Genomic DNA, 17,501 nt, shown 5'->3' on the forward strand with positions numbered 1-17,501 from the left:
ACAATCAGCTCCATGTCCTTGCCGGCACGCCTCCAATGTGCCGCCTCCGCAGAACAGGAGCACCTGTTACTCATTCGCTGCTCATTAGTCTGTGTATTTATTCTGCCCTGCTTTAGTTTCTTCCTAGTGTGTCTATGCTTGTATCTTTATTTAGTCTGTTCATTAAACTCCATTTGTGTTCAAATCCTCCTTCATGAGAGTTTCATTACAACAACATACACTTTAAAGGTTCTCCCTGGCCACTTTATTAGAAACACCTACCCTGTACTTCCACTCACTGGCCACTTTATTAGAAACACCTACCTTGTACTTCCACTCACTGGCCACTTTATTAGAAACACCTACCCTGCGCTTCCACTCACTGGCCACTTTATTAGAAACACCTACCTTGTACTTCCACTCACTGGCCACTTTATTAGAAACACCTACCCTGTACTTCCACTCACTGGCCACTTTATTAGAAACACCTACCTTGTACTTCCACTCACTGGCCACTTTATTAGAAACACCTACCCTGCGCTTCCACTCACTGGCCACTTTATTAGAAACACCTACCTTGTACTTCCACTCACTGGCCACTTTATTAGAAACACCTACCTTGTACTTCCACTCACTGGCCACTTTATTAGAAACGCCTACCCTGCGCTTCCACTCACTGGCCACTTTATTAGAAACACCTACCTTGTACTTCCACTCACTGGCCACTTTATTAGAAACGCCTACCCTGCGCTTCCACTCACTGGCCACTTTATTAGAAACGCCTACCCTGCGGTTCCACTCACTGGCCACTTTATTAGAAACACCTACCTCATGCTTCCAGTAACTGGCCACATTATCAGAAACACCTACCTCGTGCTTCCAGTAACTGGCCACTTTATTAGAAACACCTACCTTGTACTTCCACTAACTGGCCACATTATTAGAAACACCTACCTCGTGCTTCCAGTAACTGGCCACTTTATTAGAAACACCTACCTTGTGCTTCCACTCACTGACCACTTTGTTAGAAACACCCACCTTGTGCTTCCACTCACTGGCCACTTTATTAGAAACGCCTACCCTGCGCTTCCATTCACTGGCCACTTTATTAGAAACACCTACCTTATGCTTCCAGTAACTGGCCACATTATCAGAAACACCTACCTTGTACTTCCAGTAACTGGCCACTTTATTAGAAACACCCACCTTGTGCTTCCACTCATTGGCCACTTTGTTAGAAACACCTACCTTGTGCTTTCAATAACTGGCCACTTTATTAGAAACACCTACCTTGTGCTTCCACTCACTGACCACCACTTCCACTCACTGACACCACTCACACCAGCAAGGAGGAGCTACAGAGGAGGGGTTTCTAATGAAGAATGGTGTGGATCTACTGGGTGGAGCAGCACCTGTGTGGTTCTGTAGAGCAAGCCGATGCCTCCGTCGGTGACCAGAGCACTCCTGCCCAGGCTGGTGTTGGTGGCTCTGTGCAGACAGTGAAGTAAGGCTTGGCAAATGGGGAGATGCTGGTTCTCCGAGTCATGCATGTGCCACTCCTCGTAAAGCTTCAGCAGGCCGGAGATGTAGCCTTTACCCACAGCCATGCGGCAGTTCTCCTCTGAAACAGGCAGATAGAGATTTATTTATAAAGAAATAAAAAATAAATAAAAATACAGTGAATTATTTAAACCCAACATAAACATCTATGAATCATGAAAAAGCAGCATGGTTCTTCAAAGGTTCTTTAGTAAAGGCAACACTTCTATGTAGAACTATGAATAGTCAAAAAAACATTTGCCTGATTAAATTGATCTTTCCATCAAGAATGTGCTGCAGGGTTCTTCTAATGGTTACAAGTTTAACATTGCAACAATAGAAGAGTCCTTTTGGGTGCTATAGAGAACCCTTTTAAAAAAAGGTTCTATATAGGACCATCTACACATTAGTATTATTGTATTATAAATTATTATTATAGAAGTATTTCATTATGCAGAGAACCATTCAATCTTGCAAAGAGTTTGTTGAGTGTTCATGGTTCTACGCAGAACCAGTTCCCCTTAAAAGAAACCTCAAAGAACCATCTTCTTAATCAGTGTACATATATTGATATTGGTAGATTGCACCAAAAGTAGTTCCTCTATTGTACCCAAGTTGACATCATAACAACAGCAGAACCCTTTTTGATGCTAAAAAGATCCATAAACAACATATTCTACATTATTCTGAAGAATGATTTCACCATGCAAAGAATCCTTTGAGCATGCAAATGATTCTTCAAGTGTTCATGGGTCTATATAGAACCTTTTTTCCCCTAAAGAACCCTTGAAAAACCACCTTTTTAGGATGGATAGATGGATGGATACACTATATTGCCAAAAGTATGCAGTCACCCATTCAAATAATTGAATTTAGGTGTATAAAGCCGAGCCCCTAGTCCTGCAGACTGCTTCTACAGACATTAGTGAGAGAATGGGTCGCTCTCAGGACCTCAGTGAATTCCAGCGTGGTACCGTGATCGAACGCCACCTGTAGAACAAGTCCAGTCGTGAAATTTCCTCACTACTAAATATTCCACAGTCAACCGTCAGTGGGATTATAACAAAGTGGAAGCGATTGGGAACGACAGCAACTCAGCCATGAAGTGGTCGGTCAAGTAAAATGACAGAGCGGGGTCAGTGGATGCTGAGGGGTATAGTGAACAGAGGTCAGCAACTTTCTGAGTCAATCGCTACAGACCTCCAAACTTCATGTGGCCTTCAGATGAGCTCAAGAAGAGCGTAGAGAGCTTCATGGAATGGGCTTCCATGGCCGAGCAGCTGCATCCAAGCCTTACATCACCAAACACAATGCAAAGCATGGAATGCAGTGGTGTAAAGCGCCGCCACTGGACTCTAGAGTCTCTGGAGTGACCAATCATTCTTCTCCATCTGGCAATCTGATGGACGAGTCTGGGTTTGGTGGTTGCCAGGAGACGGTACTTGTCTGACTGCATTGTGCCAAGTGTAAAGTTTGGTGGAGGGGGGATTATAGTGTGGGGTCGTTTTTCAGGAGTTGGGCCCCTTAGTTCCAGTGAAAGGAACTCTTAAAGCTTCAGCACCAAGAGATTTTGGACAATTTCATGCTCCCGACTTTGTGGGAACAGTTTGGGGACGACCCCTTCCTGTTCCAACATGACTGCGCACCAGTGCACAAAGCAGGTCCATAAAGACGTGGATGAGTGAGTTTGGTGTGGAAGAACTTGACTGGCCTGCACAGAGTCCTGACCTCAACCTGACAGAACACCTTTGGGATGAATTAGAGTGGAGACTGTGAGCCAGGCCTTCTAGTCCAACATCAGTGTCTGAACTCACAAATGTCCTTCTGGAAGAAGCATATTTGTGAGGCCCAGAGTGGAAGCTGTTATAGCTGCAAAGGGTGGGCCGACATCATATTAAACCCTATGGATTAAGAATGGGATCTCACTCAAGTTCATATGTGTGTGAAGCCAGAGGAGCAAATACTTTTGGAAATACAGTGTAGATAGGTAGTAAGTTTATTGATTTATAGAACCAAAAAGTTCTTTTATTGTACTCAAATTGACAACATAAAAACAGCAGAACCCTTTTTGGTGCTAAATAGAACCATATACACATTCTCAATCTCTGGACCATTTCATTATGCAAAGAATAATTTCGTGGTTCTATATGGACCACTGTCTTTACTAAAGAACCCGTAAAGAACCATATAATGTGAACAGGGTTATGTTATATTTGTACAGTAACCATAATGGACACAGAACTGTCACACACAACAAACAGGCCAGAATGATCAACAGGTCATATTCACCGCTGAGCTTCTCATCCATCACTGAGCTCCTCTCTGCTGCAGGTCACTGCCGTCCTCACCCTCTACACGCCGTAAATAATTAACCTCCTCCAGAGCTGCTGTGATACGTCTATTTGACAATGAGCCCTAAATCCATCCGAGTGCGAGCTGAGCTGGTATTAAGGGAAGCAGCTCTCCATGTTTACACACTGAAAATGAGTAAACATCTACTGTGTGCGGCGGCTTTTATGACCACATATAGAGGTACATTCAAATGGAGAGCTAAGGTTTTGTTCTAACAGCGATGATGTATACATGGAGTTGCATGCAAAACTTTGAAGACCTCCAATCAAATGGTGTTTTATTAATCTGTTAAATGTAAATAAGTGAACATGTCCTCTACAGATAACACACTTCTGCACATATACATATTGGAAAACATGAATTGCAATGCATAAAAGGCCACGTTGTAGGTTTTATTATTTTTTTTATTCAGTAAACAGTAATTATGTATGAAAATACACAAAAGTGTGTCTTTGTAGAAAATGTATTCACTTATTTACACTTCAATAAGAACATGGAATTCGATCTTGGGGCGCAAAGATATTTGCATATTACTGTATAGCTGCATTTATCATCACTGTCAGTTGGCCTCGACAAATGTTACATTTCACAATGAATGGACCAATAGAAATGTTTCAAAAATGTATTGGAAAAAAGTTTGTTTCATTAACTTTCATTCTGAGACAAGAACATTCCCTTTTTTAATCAATTTTACACACAGTCAATCTGCAGGGTGTGTGTGACAGGATTCATTGACTGAGAAAAGGTGGCACAGTGCAGTGAATGTATTGGGCCACTCAGCAGATGTTAATGATGTTAGTGATTGGTAAAAAGGAGTGATTGTATTTGGCCACAGTGTTTTGCAGGTGTATGGAACCGTACGGTCATACGGGTTGACCAGCACTGGCAAAAACCCCAGTCTACAGGAAATTCTCATCAGAATTGTGACTGAAAGGCGTGTTTCATGGCCTGTGAATAAAAATCGCTTTGCTTCCAGGCAAGAATTGCTTCTAGAAGTCAACACACGTTCTTCACAACCAATTTCTGAGAGAGCTCTCCGCAGGGAACGGTGTGTCACGAACACCTGGAGCACAGCAGCACACGAGGCCTTTGCTCAATTCTGCTTACGAAGTTTCCCTGGTTATGTTGGACGAAGAGACACAAAAACTGTGTGGTTTCACTGTGAGGGTCCATGGGGGTCCTGACCACTGAAGAACAGGGTAAAAGGGGGTAACAAAGTATCAGAGAAACAGATGGACTACAGCCTGTAACTGTAGAACTACAAAGTGCAGCTATACAGTAAGTGGAGCTGATAAAATGGACAGTGAGTGTAGAAACAAGGAGGTGGTCAGAATGTTAGGCCTGATCGGTGTATATACAGATTTTTTTGGTATGAGGTTTGAGCACCTGAAAGCACTGACTGATGATGAGTGCTGACCTTTATTACCAAGTGAAGGTTTTATCAGTTAATCCTGACAAAAAAAACTGAAATGAAAAAACTGATTGAAAAGCTAAGTCTCCCCAAATGTATGACGACCTGTGTTATGCGTCTGAGTCATGCTTCATCATGTGGTTTATTCGAGGGAAAAAAAAACAGTAATGAGAACATACATCATCCAAACACACACAGCACCAGAACCCGATTTCAGGCCACAGTGATGGAGCAGCTCTGTCTGACGGAGTGATGAAGACTTTTCAAAGTGGCACAAAAGGTGAGCGGAGAGCTCTGGCGGGAGAGACGTCTTAATGCGTCTGACAGCTTTGATGGCTTAGTCAGTGTTTAAGTGTGTGGCAGCACACAGGCTGGATATAACAGCAGTTACTTCAGCATCTCTGCCATGTACCTACAGACCTTCTTTTTAGTTAGTAGTCAAGTCGAGTCAAAGTTTATTTATGTAGCGCTTTTGGCAACAGGTGTTGTCACAAAGCAGCTTTACAGAAAAAGCCGGGTCTGAGCCCCCACGAGCATCGCCAGTGGCGACAGTGGCAAGGAAAAACTCCCTAAGAGCAGGAGGAAGAAACACTGAGGAACCAAGACTCAAAAGGAGGAACCCATCCTTCTCTGGACCACACTAGACAGCAAACAGCGTTAGAATAAAATATTAGATTACAAAACGGGGAAAAACAGGTGGAGTTTATGCAGCAGCAGGAGGGTCAGTTCATGCAGGAGAGGTTTTGCTCAGCATTGTACAGCGTGAAGCTTTTATAGGTTCTTCAGATTGACATCCAGTCAGCAGCGTCATGTGGGCAGCGTCCTGTGGGCAGCGTCCTGTGACCACTGATGAAGGACTAGAGGATGACCAACACAAACTGTGCAGCAGCAGATGAGCTATCGTCTCTAATTTTACATCTACAAGGTGGACCGTCAAGGTAGGAGTGTCTAATAGAGTGGACAGTGAGTGGACACAGTGTTTAAAAACTCCAGCAGCACTGCTGTGTCTGATCCACTCGCACCACCGCAACACATACACCATGTTCTGAACAAATATCTCACCATATGAAGAACCATTGAAGTGTTCATGCTTCTGTATAGAAACATTGTGTTTGCTAAAGAACCCTTGAAGAACCATCTTTTTAAGAGTTTACCTAAGACAGTATTTTACTGAATTCCTTTATAACGTTTTCGTCAATCCAGCTCCAGGTCTGTGAAGTGCTTCGTATCTCAAATATCAGAGATCTTCTCTGAATTTCCGCACTGCTGATGGTCAGAAAACTCAGCAGAGATCCAGCAGGTGTTCACAGTGACCAGGATAAGCTGTTTGACCTTGTGCTCCCTGTTTAACTCGTTAATTAGAAAAACAACACCAAACAGCTTTGACCGGTGTGGATGATGAGGTGGACGCCATCAGATTAATCCATCTCTGAATTTAAATGAAAACATTTGTACCCGTGAGAGAGCAAAGTCAAACCTCTCCAGCTGCACAGATGGGGCGGTTCACTCAAAGCCATCAGGATGACCCTGAATGACCCTCCTCATATTTAACTCCAACACAATGGTTTAAATATCTGTCCTTAAGTGCAGACAGGCGATGTAAGTCAGCCTGGCACCCTGTTGCACTCAGTTTGTTCACACTCTTCTCTCTTAATGAATCATTTATTATGAGTAGTAGTAGATTTAGTAGTTAGGGGTGGGCAATATGATGATATTTTATCGTTATTGTGATCATTTTTATCATCATGACACACAACATGCTTTTATGAGTATATCTTTGATATGATCAGTAATTTAAGAGAACTTGCCAACATTTCATTACAAAGCGCACAATTAGTCCTGTTTGATTGGATTTAATGCAACAATTTACAGAGTCTGACTCGAGCAGGGTTGGGATAGCTACTGAAAAATGAGTAGTTAGCTACTTTGTAGCTACTTTCCTAAAGTGTGTAGCTGCTACAGTTTAGATACTTTTCCAGAAAAAGTACTGCATTAATTTTTAGCTACTTTTCCAGTAAAAGTACTGCACTACTTTTTAGCTACTTTTCCAGTAAAAGGCCTGAATAATCTCTCCACTGCTGCAGAGCTGCAGCTCCACAGCAGAACTAGATTTTTATGTTAAATAACATAATCCACACAGTTCTAACAGTTTTCACAATAAATGGTCTTAAATACTGGAGTTAACGCATAACTGCTAATTCACCAATGTTAAACGCTGAAGACTGATGCACCGACTGCTGGACACAAAGCAACGCGGACAACAAAAAGGCAAAGAGAGAGATTTAAGACGAACATCAATAATTTGGAGATGAACAGACTTATTTGCATGCCTGATACGTTTATTCTGCAACAAGTCGCAAAGCTGAAGTCGCTTCTCTTTCTCCTGCTTCTTGTTCCAATTCTCCCGTTCCACCTTGCCTTGTTTTAATGACATCTCAATCACTGAATTCTGCAGAAAGTTTGAATCCTTGGTGGAATTCCCCTTCAGCTGCTCTGGAAATAACTGTCCGGGGGCATCACTAGGACTATGTATATGTCTTTATTAAACAACTCCCGGATCTCATTAGAGGAGCTATGAGCATGAATAGATGTGCATGTGTAATTGGTCGGCATTTGTTACACATCTAAAAGTATAAACCTTATGCTCTCTCTCTCTCTCTCTCTCTCTCTCTCTCTCTCTCTCTCTATGCACAGTGTCTCTCTCTCTCTCTCTCTCTCTCTCTCTCTCTCTCTCTCACCTGTGCTGGACTCAGTGTAATAGTTGTGGACAGAGAGCTGCAGTAGCTCTGATACAGCCTGCACTAATACAGCTCTCCGAAATATTAATGCACGCACAAGGTTTTATAGCTCTCCAAAAGGGGGTCCACTATTGGTGGGATGCATGAGCGAGATCAGTGCTCCAACACAAAGACACTGTGTGCTTTCAGAAAGGCCTCACGGGGTAAAGCTGGGGGTTTGTGGGTCTCCTGAGCCTCATTTAGAAGAAGGCACAGGCCAATATAATTTTACCATTAACCATAATATAATTGACCATTACAGTGGTCAATCCGGCCGGAAACGTTTGGGGTCTGAAGTTTGATTCTTTAGTTTTAGCGCTGGAGCTACAAGGCTAACGTACCTGACAAGTAATGGACACATTGGCACCAATGTGGGTTAAAGATGGGGGTAGGGTGGGTGTAGAGTTACTGTACATCCCATGTATCAAACACAAGGCCAGTTCAGGTCCACAACACAATCCTATCTGGCCTGCAAAAGTGTTTTAATTTTCCATTAATATGAACTTGTTTCACAATGCACTGCACTACAGTCCCCAACATGCACCGCTACGTAATGTGCACTCTGACTCTCTTACCCCAACAGCAATGTATGGGACAGCAGTTTCACCTCAATTCTACACAATTCCACACCAGTCATATCACCAAACATGCAAACTGCATCTTAGCTGAGGTTCAAAAGTCTTAATGAACCTGGAGCAAAGACGTCTAGTTCAAGCAGATAGGCAGGTTTAAAGGACTGAGCTCCTGGGGACGTTTACAGTTTGAATATTTCAAGTATTCGTGTAATATTTCATGGTCTACTACAAATGCCTGTATTTTGAGGTTGACAATTTGGCACATTTTGAATAAACAATGGACAGTGCAGTTTATAGCACAATATGATGGCATTTAGGGCCACTGTTAATAAAAATAAAAATAGTAGACTTCAAGAAAAAAAGTCATGTTTTAAGAAAGATGTTTTACTATTAAGAGAAAAACGTCATAATGTGTGGAGGATAAAGTGGTCTAACTGTAGGGGGGGCTGCCATAACGCGTTGGGGTCTCGGTTGCTGTACTGGTACTGGAGCTCCTCTCACTCCTGTCTCTCTGCGGATCATTTTGTTCATCATCATCACTGTCTGTGAAACTTCATGCCCTCTTTGAATGGTGTGGAGATGTAGCCCCGATAGCCGTGTATACGTGTGCAGGACAGACAGGGAGACTAAGTGTTTCTTTATGGGTGAATCGATATGAAAGTGTAGCTCCACCAACTCAACGCCCCTCATTTAACATGAGGAGGGGCTGCCTTCCCTTTGTAAAGACTTTAGCCACAATACTGTGGCCTTTCCAGGTATTAATGCCACTTTAATGTCGTAATTCTACATTTTTCTCTAAATATTACAACTTTTTTCTCCAAATATTCTGATTTCTTTCTCTAAATAGTTCAACTTTTTTCTGAAAATATTGCAACTTTTCTCTCCAAGTATTACAACTTTTTTCTCAATATAGTACAACTAAAATGCCATTGTAGCAACGTGTTCATTAAAAATGAAATAAAATCAAGTGTTCTCTGGGCCACAAATTTGTTGAGATGTTTAATGTGGCCCTTTTAGTGGTTGAGTTTGACATCCCTGCTCTACCTCCTAATCTGGTGACTGATGTTTAATGCCCTGCTGAAAAAATAATAGAAACCATCTACAGTTTCTGTTGGTTTCCAATAGTCACAAGTGTTCTCCTGATCGGCTGAAATCACTGTGTAAATGATTCTTAATGCTTTCACAGGTGCACTGCAAAAACTTGTCAAGTAAAATTATCTTAAACATAGTACATAAATCTAATATTTCTCCTGATGAGATTGTTATAATTTAGGATCATTTTCTATTTATTCTATTTTGTGACTTGATTAAGTAAATGTATCTCAGTTTTTCTGAGTTTTTTTCCTCTTTTATTGGATTTCCTTACTTTTCCTAAAAGCTCTATACATAAACCTTTCATCATAAATGTCGTCCTGTGTAATATTGCTATGCAACTTGATGAGTTTGGCAAAACATTAAATTTACACCATAATCCTAAGCCTAACGTTCAAAAACTGAAGCTTAAATTTAGTCTAAATTTAATCAGAGATACTGAACAAAGATACTGAACAAACACACTGCAAAAGAATAGTGTCTTGTCAATTTGAATTTTCCCGTTCCACCTTAAATGGTGCATCTTCAGGCACCACAAAGTGACTGCTGGACCATTTAAGGTGGAATGGGGAAACCCAAACAAGAAGCTGGTGAAAATGAAGCCAACTTCAGCTCCATACTTCTTACTGTCTTTGGGGTTGATTTTTTGTTTGTGTGTGTTGAGATTAGAAGTGATTCACTCATTGATGGATTTGCTGATGTGTGTTTGATTCTGTTTCTCGCTCTAATCTCGGTTTTTATCATCAGGGTCAGACTGAATGCGTTCCTGCTGGTCCGGACGGCTAATTATCAGGATCAGAGAGCAGATCCGTAGAGAGCAGCCTGGATTAATCTGAGTCTGAGGATTATTACTAACCAGATTTGGTGAAAATGGGTTGCGTAGTAAGGAAGCAGTGGCGGATTTAATCCTGAGACTCTTCGTCTCTCAATACGAGTGAATCTGTTCACAAGCAGATCTTGACCTCTCCAATATGGCGGACGCGCAGACGTATCACCTTGGACAGAGAACCACAGACAACACGTCATCTAGGAATGTATATCTGTGGGTGCTCATTACCAGTTAGCTGCATTAGCCTTGCAGCTCCAGTGCTAAATATTAAAGAGGCACTGAACATTTCTTAGCTGAGTGGCTTCTGGAGTTGAAGGAGGTGGGTGTATATTTGATTGTTCACAAAACAAGTCTAAGGTTTGAAGCCTCTGCTTGAGCACACTGTCCTCCTCCTCGTCCTCCTCCAGATCTGATGTCTACAACAGCTCAGACAAGAAAGGACCTCTGTGAGGAAAATGGGAGAGATGGTTATCGGCTGCTTCTGTTTGCCAGGCCTCCAGAGGGACACTGCAGAGAGACCCCACAAAAAGCCTGACACAATACGAATCTAGGAAAAAACAAAGACTATCTCAATAGCCATGAGCTGAGGCACTACAGGCCACAGGCGTTTCCCTGAAGGAGACAGGACAGTGTATTGTTGGTCAGTGAGGTCCACCGGATGCAATAATGTCAATGTACTCAATATGAAGCTTCTTTAGTTTCAGCACGGGAGCTACGGGGCTAACGCAGCCAGCTTTTTTGCAGAACTGTTCTTTTAAAGTCAAGGTTTGGGCCTCTCTGTTATCACTTTTCTGTGCTTCATTGTTTCATTTCATGCATCCACTCACTGTAATCAATGTTATTAATGTTATATTCAATCCTGGGATTTGAACCTGCAACCTTCTGGTTGTTGGCGTATCGGTCCTACCACCCACTATGTTGCTGTCGCAGGGCTACTAACTCCCATGCACTGGCCATGAGACTCGTGTGTGTGGATCAGACACAGCAGTGCTGCTGGAATTTTTAAACACTGTGTCCACTCACTGTCCACTCTTAGATACTCCTACCTCATCAGTCCACCTTGTAGATGTAAAGTCAGAGACGATAGCTCATCTGCTGCTGCACAGTTTGTGTTGGTCATCCTCTAGTCCTTCATCATTGGTCACAGGACCCTGCCCACAGGACGCTGTTGGCTGGATATTTTTGGTTGGTGGACTATTCTCAGTCCAGCAGCGACACTGAGGTGTTTAAAAACTCCAGCTGCACAGCTGTGTCTGATCCACTCACACCAGTCCAACACACACTAACACACCACCACCACATCAGTGTTACTGCAGTATTGAGAATGATCCACTCTGTGAGGGTCCATGGGGGTCCTGACCACTGAAGAACAGGGTAAAAGGGGGTAACAAAGTATCAGAGAAACAGATGGACTACAGTCTGTAACTGTAGAACTACAAAGTGCAGCTATACAGTAAGTAGAGCTGATAAAATGGACAATGAGTGTAGAAACAAAGAGGTGGTCATAATCTTATGCCTGATCGATGTCAGTTGGACCTATTCTGCAATCCATGCAGGGAAGCTCCAGAAGCTTCTCTACATGGCTATTCGCTGACAGAGTGCAGTGCTTCAACAGGTATAAGGCCCTAAAGCAGTGCTGTTCCTGGTTCTGGAAGATCCCTGTCCTGCCCATTTTGGTGTTTCCCTGCTCTTACAGACCTAATCAGCTAATTAACAAGCCCTTCCTGAGCTGAAGTGGGCATATTAGAGCAGGAAAACACTGAAAAGGACAGGGATACTCAAGACCTAGATTGGAAACCAGTGCCCAAAACCCAAAGGGGACCCCAACAGCTCCCTCCAACAGAGTCACAGTGCCACCTACTGGTGGGCAGGAGTACAGCAAGCCCCGGAAACACTGCGGCTGAACTGCTGCACTTTTCATTGTCTTAATGAATTTTGAAAGCAGTCAGATTTTATGTACTCTTTTTTTTCCTTTTCTTTTTTAAGAGAAATGAAAATGCAGTTCCCTCCGAACTTGTATGAAAACAAAGGCCTGTTTGTGTATGAATACACTCCAACCCTCACACAGTGGTTAATAAAACTGTCAGAGTGAAAAATACAGAGCATCTGTGGGATCCCGTATTAAATCAGCATCACGGTGTAATCCTACAAATAGGCAGCGACCTCCTCGTTATGCAGTGCGCGCAAACACACCGGCGTGCAGACCTGCTGCAAGCAAACAGATCAATTCAATCAATTCATAAACGCTACCTCACACAGACTGCGGGTGCAGACGGGCTGCGTTTGTGTGGAGTAAAGGATTAACACACGTCTAGAACACAAATAATGATGGAGCCGAGTGCACAAAGTGCAGGGCAACATGAAACCACTCAGTCATCTAATGTGAGCTGAAGCTGAAAGAAATAGCAATATTTTCTATAATTAACTTGAATGCCAAAAACCTCAGTAAACTGAATTATTATTGATTCATTTGCATATTTAATACCCTGCTGTGCTTTCTTTACACTTTCTGAATCATTCATGGCTAAAATAGTTGCAATCGTGTGCACAAGTTAAGTCAGGTTGCTGATTTTCCACTTAAAAATATGGTTCTTCAAGGGATCTTTAGAATAGACAATGGTGTATAGAACCATGAACACTCAAAGAACCCTTCGCATCATTAAAGGGTTCTGTGCATTGTGACAGGGTTCTTCAGATTGATGGAGAATGTGTGGTAGATGGTTCTATACAGATCCTTTTTAAAAAGGGGTCTATACAGAACTCAAAATGTTCTTCTATTGTTACGACGTCAAGCTTGTAACAATAGCAGAGCCCTTCTGGCTGCTATATAGAACCATTTTCAGAAAGGTTCGATATAGAAACGTCTATAGCGCGTTCATGCACATTTTCCATCATTCCCAAGAACGCTTTCACAATGCACAGAACCTTTTAATGATGCGAAGGGTTCTTTGAGTGTTCATATAGAACCACAGACAATGCATTCTCCATCAATCTGAAGAACCATTTCACCATGGCGAAACCATTTGCATGCTTAAATGGTTCTTCAGATTGATGGAGAATGTTGTATATGGTTCTGTATAGCACCAAAAAAAGCTCGACATTGTAACAAGAGCAGAACCCTTCATGGTGCTACACAGAACCATACAGAACACATTCTCCATCCATCTTAAGCATCATTCAAGCATGCAAATGTTTCTTTGAGTGTTCTAAATAGAACCATTATCTTTACTAAAGAACCTTTAAAGGACCTTTTTTCAAAAGTGTAAGTGGAAATAAGTAAACACGCTTAAATTGTGGCATTTTCTGCACATTTTAATGCAGAATTTCTGTTCATTTGCCAAAAATGTTTTGCACAGGCTACATTTAAAGTTTTTTTTATATTAAATTCAGTAAATAAACAGAAACTTGCATTAGACAGTTACTGTCTAGAGGACGCGGTCACTTATCTACACATAGCAAATCAACTATACGGTCATTCTACAGACACATCCACTTTTGTGTCCTCAGCGTTTACAGATATATCACACTTATCAAACATGTTAGGGTTACAATTTATTTCTATTTTTAAATAAAACATCGTTATTTCAACAATTAAACCTTCTTGAGCCTCAATTCAGCAATATTGGTTTATAAATCAAACATATAGAATTCCAAACACCACAGAAGAGCTCGTCCTCACAGTCGTGTGTGAAGGATGAGGCCATATTTTGAGGTAAAAAACATGTTTTTCTGCAATTTTAACTTCAATAATCTACACATGACTATGGAATATATAAATTAAATGATAAAGAAAACAAAAGCCAAATAAATATTATAAAATATATGATGAAAGTTCCCCAGGAGTCGTGTCACTGGTGTTATCGCGCAACAAAAAATCTCTTATTTTGAAATAAAAGTCACATCGATGACATCACTCGAGTTCCTTTGACCTGTTTTCTGAGGATCTAGGAAGTCCACTGAGTCTTTCATTTCTCAGAGATTTTATCATTTAGCTCCTGATTTCATACGAAGCTTTTAGCTGAAGTCACTGGTGTGACCGACTTTATTCAGAGGTAACTGTGAAAAAATAGAATCCAAATGGATTAAATTCCATATTTTAGTGGAGTTTCCATGATTGGTTTGATGCTCTATAGCAGTTGTTTTGTAAAACGCATTGTTCATTAAAAATGTCTCTGGTGTTTCCTTTATTATGAGTAACACCAATGACGATCAGTAACACCAGTGACTCCTATAGAGAGACAGAAGAGTGGACGTTTCTGTGGAATGACCCGATAACATGTCACCTGGCCATGGGGTGCCCAAACTTTTGCATGCAGCAGTAAGTATGCATTCATTTATTCATTCATTATAATCCAGTTATGTAATTGTACATTGTATTCTGTTCATTTATATTAACCAATTTAAGCATATGAAATACGCATCAGAAATCCAACGTGATAAACAATTAATAATCCTATTTGCTTGTTCATCTATTCACATCTGAACAAAGCAGGCTCTGCTGTGTCCTCATTTACAGATAAGCCTGCAAATAATTAGCTCCTGTACAGAGTTTGCCCTGAAACTAGATTGATTTGTTAGAGCCTGGAAGAGCTAAACAGGGAATTCCACCAAAAAGTCTTGTTTATAATTCAATAATTAAGATAAACCGAGTCCATTTAAGCGGTTTGGTGTGAAACGCTCCGCTCTAGAGTCAGAACTGCTCACAGTGGTGGTGATAGGAACCAGACGTCCACCTCTAAAAGCTCCTTCACAGAAAGTTCCTACATGAAATGATTATGAATCCACTGCCTGATGACTGAGACGCTGTTTTATGATAGTTTTGAGAAGACTTTGGCCTTCAACATTCCACATGAACTCAGAAGACTCGTGTAGGTTCACTGGTGGTTCTGGATGGTAAATAAATGCCTATATGTGTGTTGTGGTCGTGGCGACGCCTGGTTCCCATCACCACCACTGTAAAGAAACTCAGACGCCACTCTGAAAGGTCTTGTTCACTTTGGGCTGCAACTAAACTCCACTCGGAGCTTCTTCACACTGAGTCCTAAGTTCTGCAGTGCACTATTCTGCTTCAGGACCTAAAAGGATTTACTGCTATGAGATTTATTCAATGCTGCAGTGTACCTAAATAAATAAATAAATAAACAAACACAAGACAGCAAAGATAAATCTGACCAGTCCACCTGCAGCTACAAAATACAGAACAAAACAAAGGAGCGCTACTGTTTTCTATCAGATTTCAGGTGAGCTTCACACTGCCACGTCTCCTCCGCCCTCTCTAAATCAGACTTGGCTCAATAACGGGCGGAAGTCTCCAGCGGAAACAGGTGTGCAGGAAGCGTTTTGCCCTATAGCACTGACTGCATTGTGGCCAGCTTTGGGGAATTGGGGTTGTTTTGTATTCTGCTCTTCTCCTTTCTGCATTTTTTCACCTCTTGAAAGCCTCCTGAATCTCCCACAGGCTGCAAGTGCTCATATGCCACAGCAAAACATCCATTTTTCATAAAAAAAATCCATTAGCGGCAGCACTGCTGATTGATATGGCACCGTTTTAGGGGTATCCGTAGCTTGGGTAGCATTAGCACTCACTGTCCACTTTATTAGAAACATACTTTTACATTATGAGCTCTTGCACAGGTCACTGTCACTGCTGGGTTGAGAGCGGACCATCACCGAAAAATATCCAAACAAGAGCGGCTCTGTGGTCAGAAACTGACCAATGATGAAGAACTAGAGGATGGCCAACACAGTCTGAGCATCAACAGATGAGCTACAGTCTCTAAGTGTGCACCAACAAGAGAGGGGTTTCTGATAAAGCGGCCAGAGATGTGGCTTTTGTACTGTAATGCACAGAAGAACTTACTTGAGCTTAACAGTGCAGCGAAGGCATCGACGGCGGCCCTGCAAAGTAAACAAAACAGATGTTTTTAAATAGGACATTCATAATTATATTATAGGACAGTCATTATTATCACAGCACAGACAAATGCACACGTGATGACAGCATAAACAAACATTCAGGGGGGCAATGGAGGCAGTTTAGTTTCATGGATAGTTAACTGTCACATATCCATCTGGATCAGGTCTACCTGAAAACTCTGGGGATCACGTGACTGGCTGACTCTCGTTCCACAACCTATCATTGTTCCGCTTCACCAAAATACGGATGTCTTCCTTGTTTATGTGACCTATGATAGTTATTATTTAAAGCCAGGCTTTAGTCAGATCTCTGTGAGGTATTGCTATTTTTTGTGAGCTGCTGAGTGTTTTTTCTTGTATCGTCTACAGGATTTCCTGACTGTTTTCCTGAGTTTTTGACTCTGCCTCTTGTCTCTGCCTTTTTGAGTATTGTCTGCCGTCTGGTAGTGTTTGTCTTTTTGTGTTTTCGGACTCTTTTGGATCTGACCATTGCCTGTATGAGTTTGGAAAGTGTTTCAATCAGTAAAGCCTCTTTTTCTGATTCTATCCGTGAGCGTCCGATCAGTTTTGGATGTTTTCTGAAAAGTTTAGTTTTTATTTAGTTGTAGTTTTTGGTTTGGTTGGGCGGCACGGTGGCGTGGCGGGTAGTGCTGTTGTCTCACAGCAAGGAGGGCCTGGGTTTGATTCCCCGGCCGGGGGGACCAGGGTCCTCTCTGTGTGTAGTTTGCATGTTCTCCCCGTGTCTGCGTGGGTTTCCTCCGGGTTCTCCGGTTTCCTCCCACAGTCCAAAGACATGCAGTCAGGCCAACTGGATGTGCTAAATTGCCCCTAGGTGTGTGTGTCTGTCTGACTGCCCTGTGATGGACTGGCGACCTGTCCAGGGTGTATCCTGCCTTCAGCCCAAAGACTGCTCTAGATAGGCTGCGAAGACTGCGAAGATAGACTCCAGCACCCGTGACCCTGACGGAGAAACGGCTTAGAAAATGGATGGATGTAGTTTTTGGTGTTGTGATGGATGCGGAATTGGCAGG

General features: G+C 42.1%; 1 protein-coding gene across 1 annotated transcript in view; it reads right to left on the bottom strand.

Annotated features, from left to right (window-relative positions):
* LOC108438530 (cytosolic carboxypeptidase 4) overlaps positions 1-17,501 on the bottom strand; it is a 319,250-nt gene that overhangs the window by 232,445 nt on the left and 69,304 nt on the right. Inside the window, exons 7-8 of the mRNA XM_037540410.1 lie at positions 16,415-16,452; positions 1,392-1,600 (exon numbers count right to left, since the gene is read on the bottom strand). Of these exons, the coding sequence (XP_037396307.1) occupies positions 1,392-1,600; positions 16,415-16,452 (247 nt within the window). The remainder of the gene's footprint in view (positions 1-1,391; positions 1,601-16,414; positions 16,453-17,501) is intronic.

The sequence above is a fragment of the Pygocentrus nattereri genome, chromosome 8 (genome assembly GCF_015220715.1).
Source record: "Pygocentrus nattereri isolate fPygNat1 chromosome 8, fPygNat1.pri, whole genome shotgun sequence".
In the NCBI taxonomy this organism is placed as follows: domain Eukaryota; kingdom Metazoa; phylum Chordata; class Actinopteri; order Characiformes; family Serrasalmidae; genus Pygocentrus; species Pygocentrus nattereri.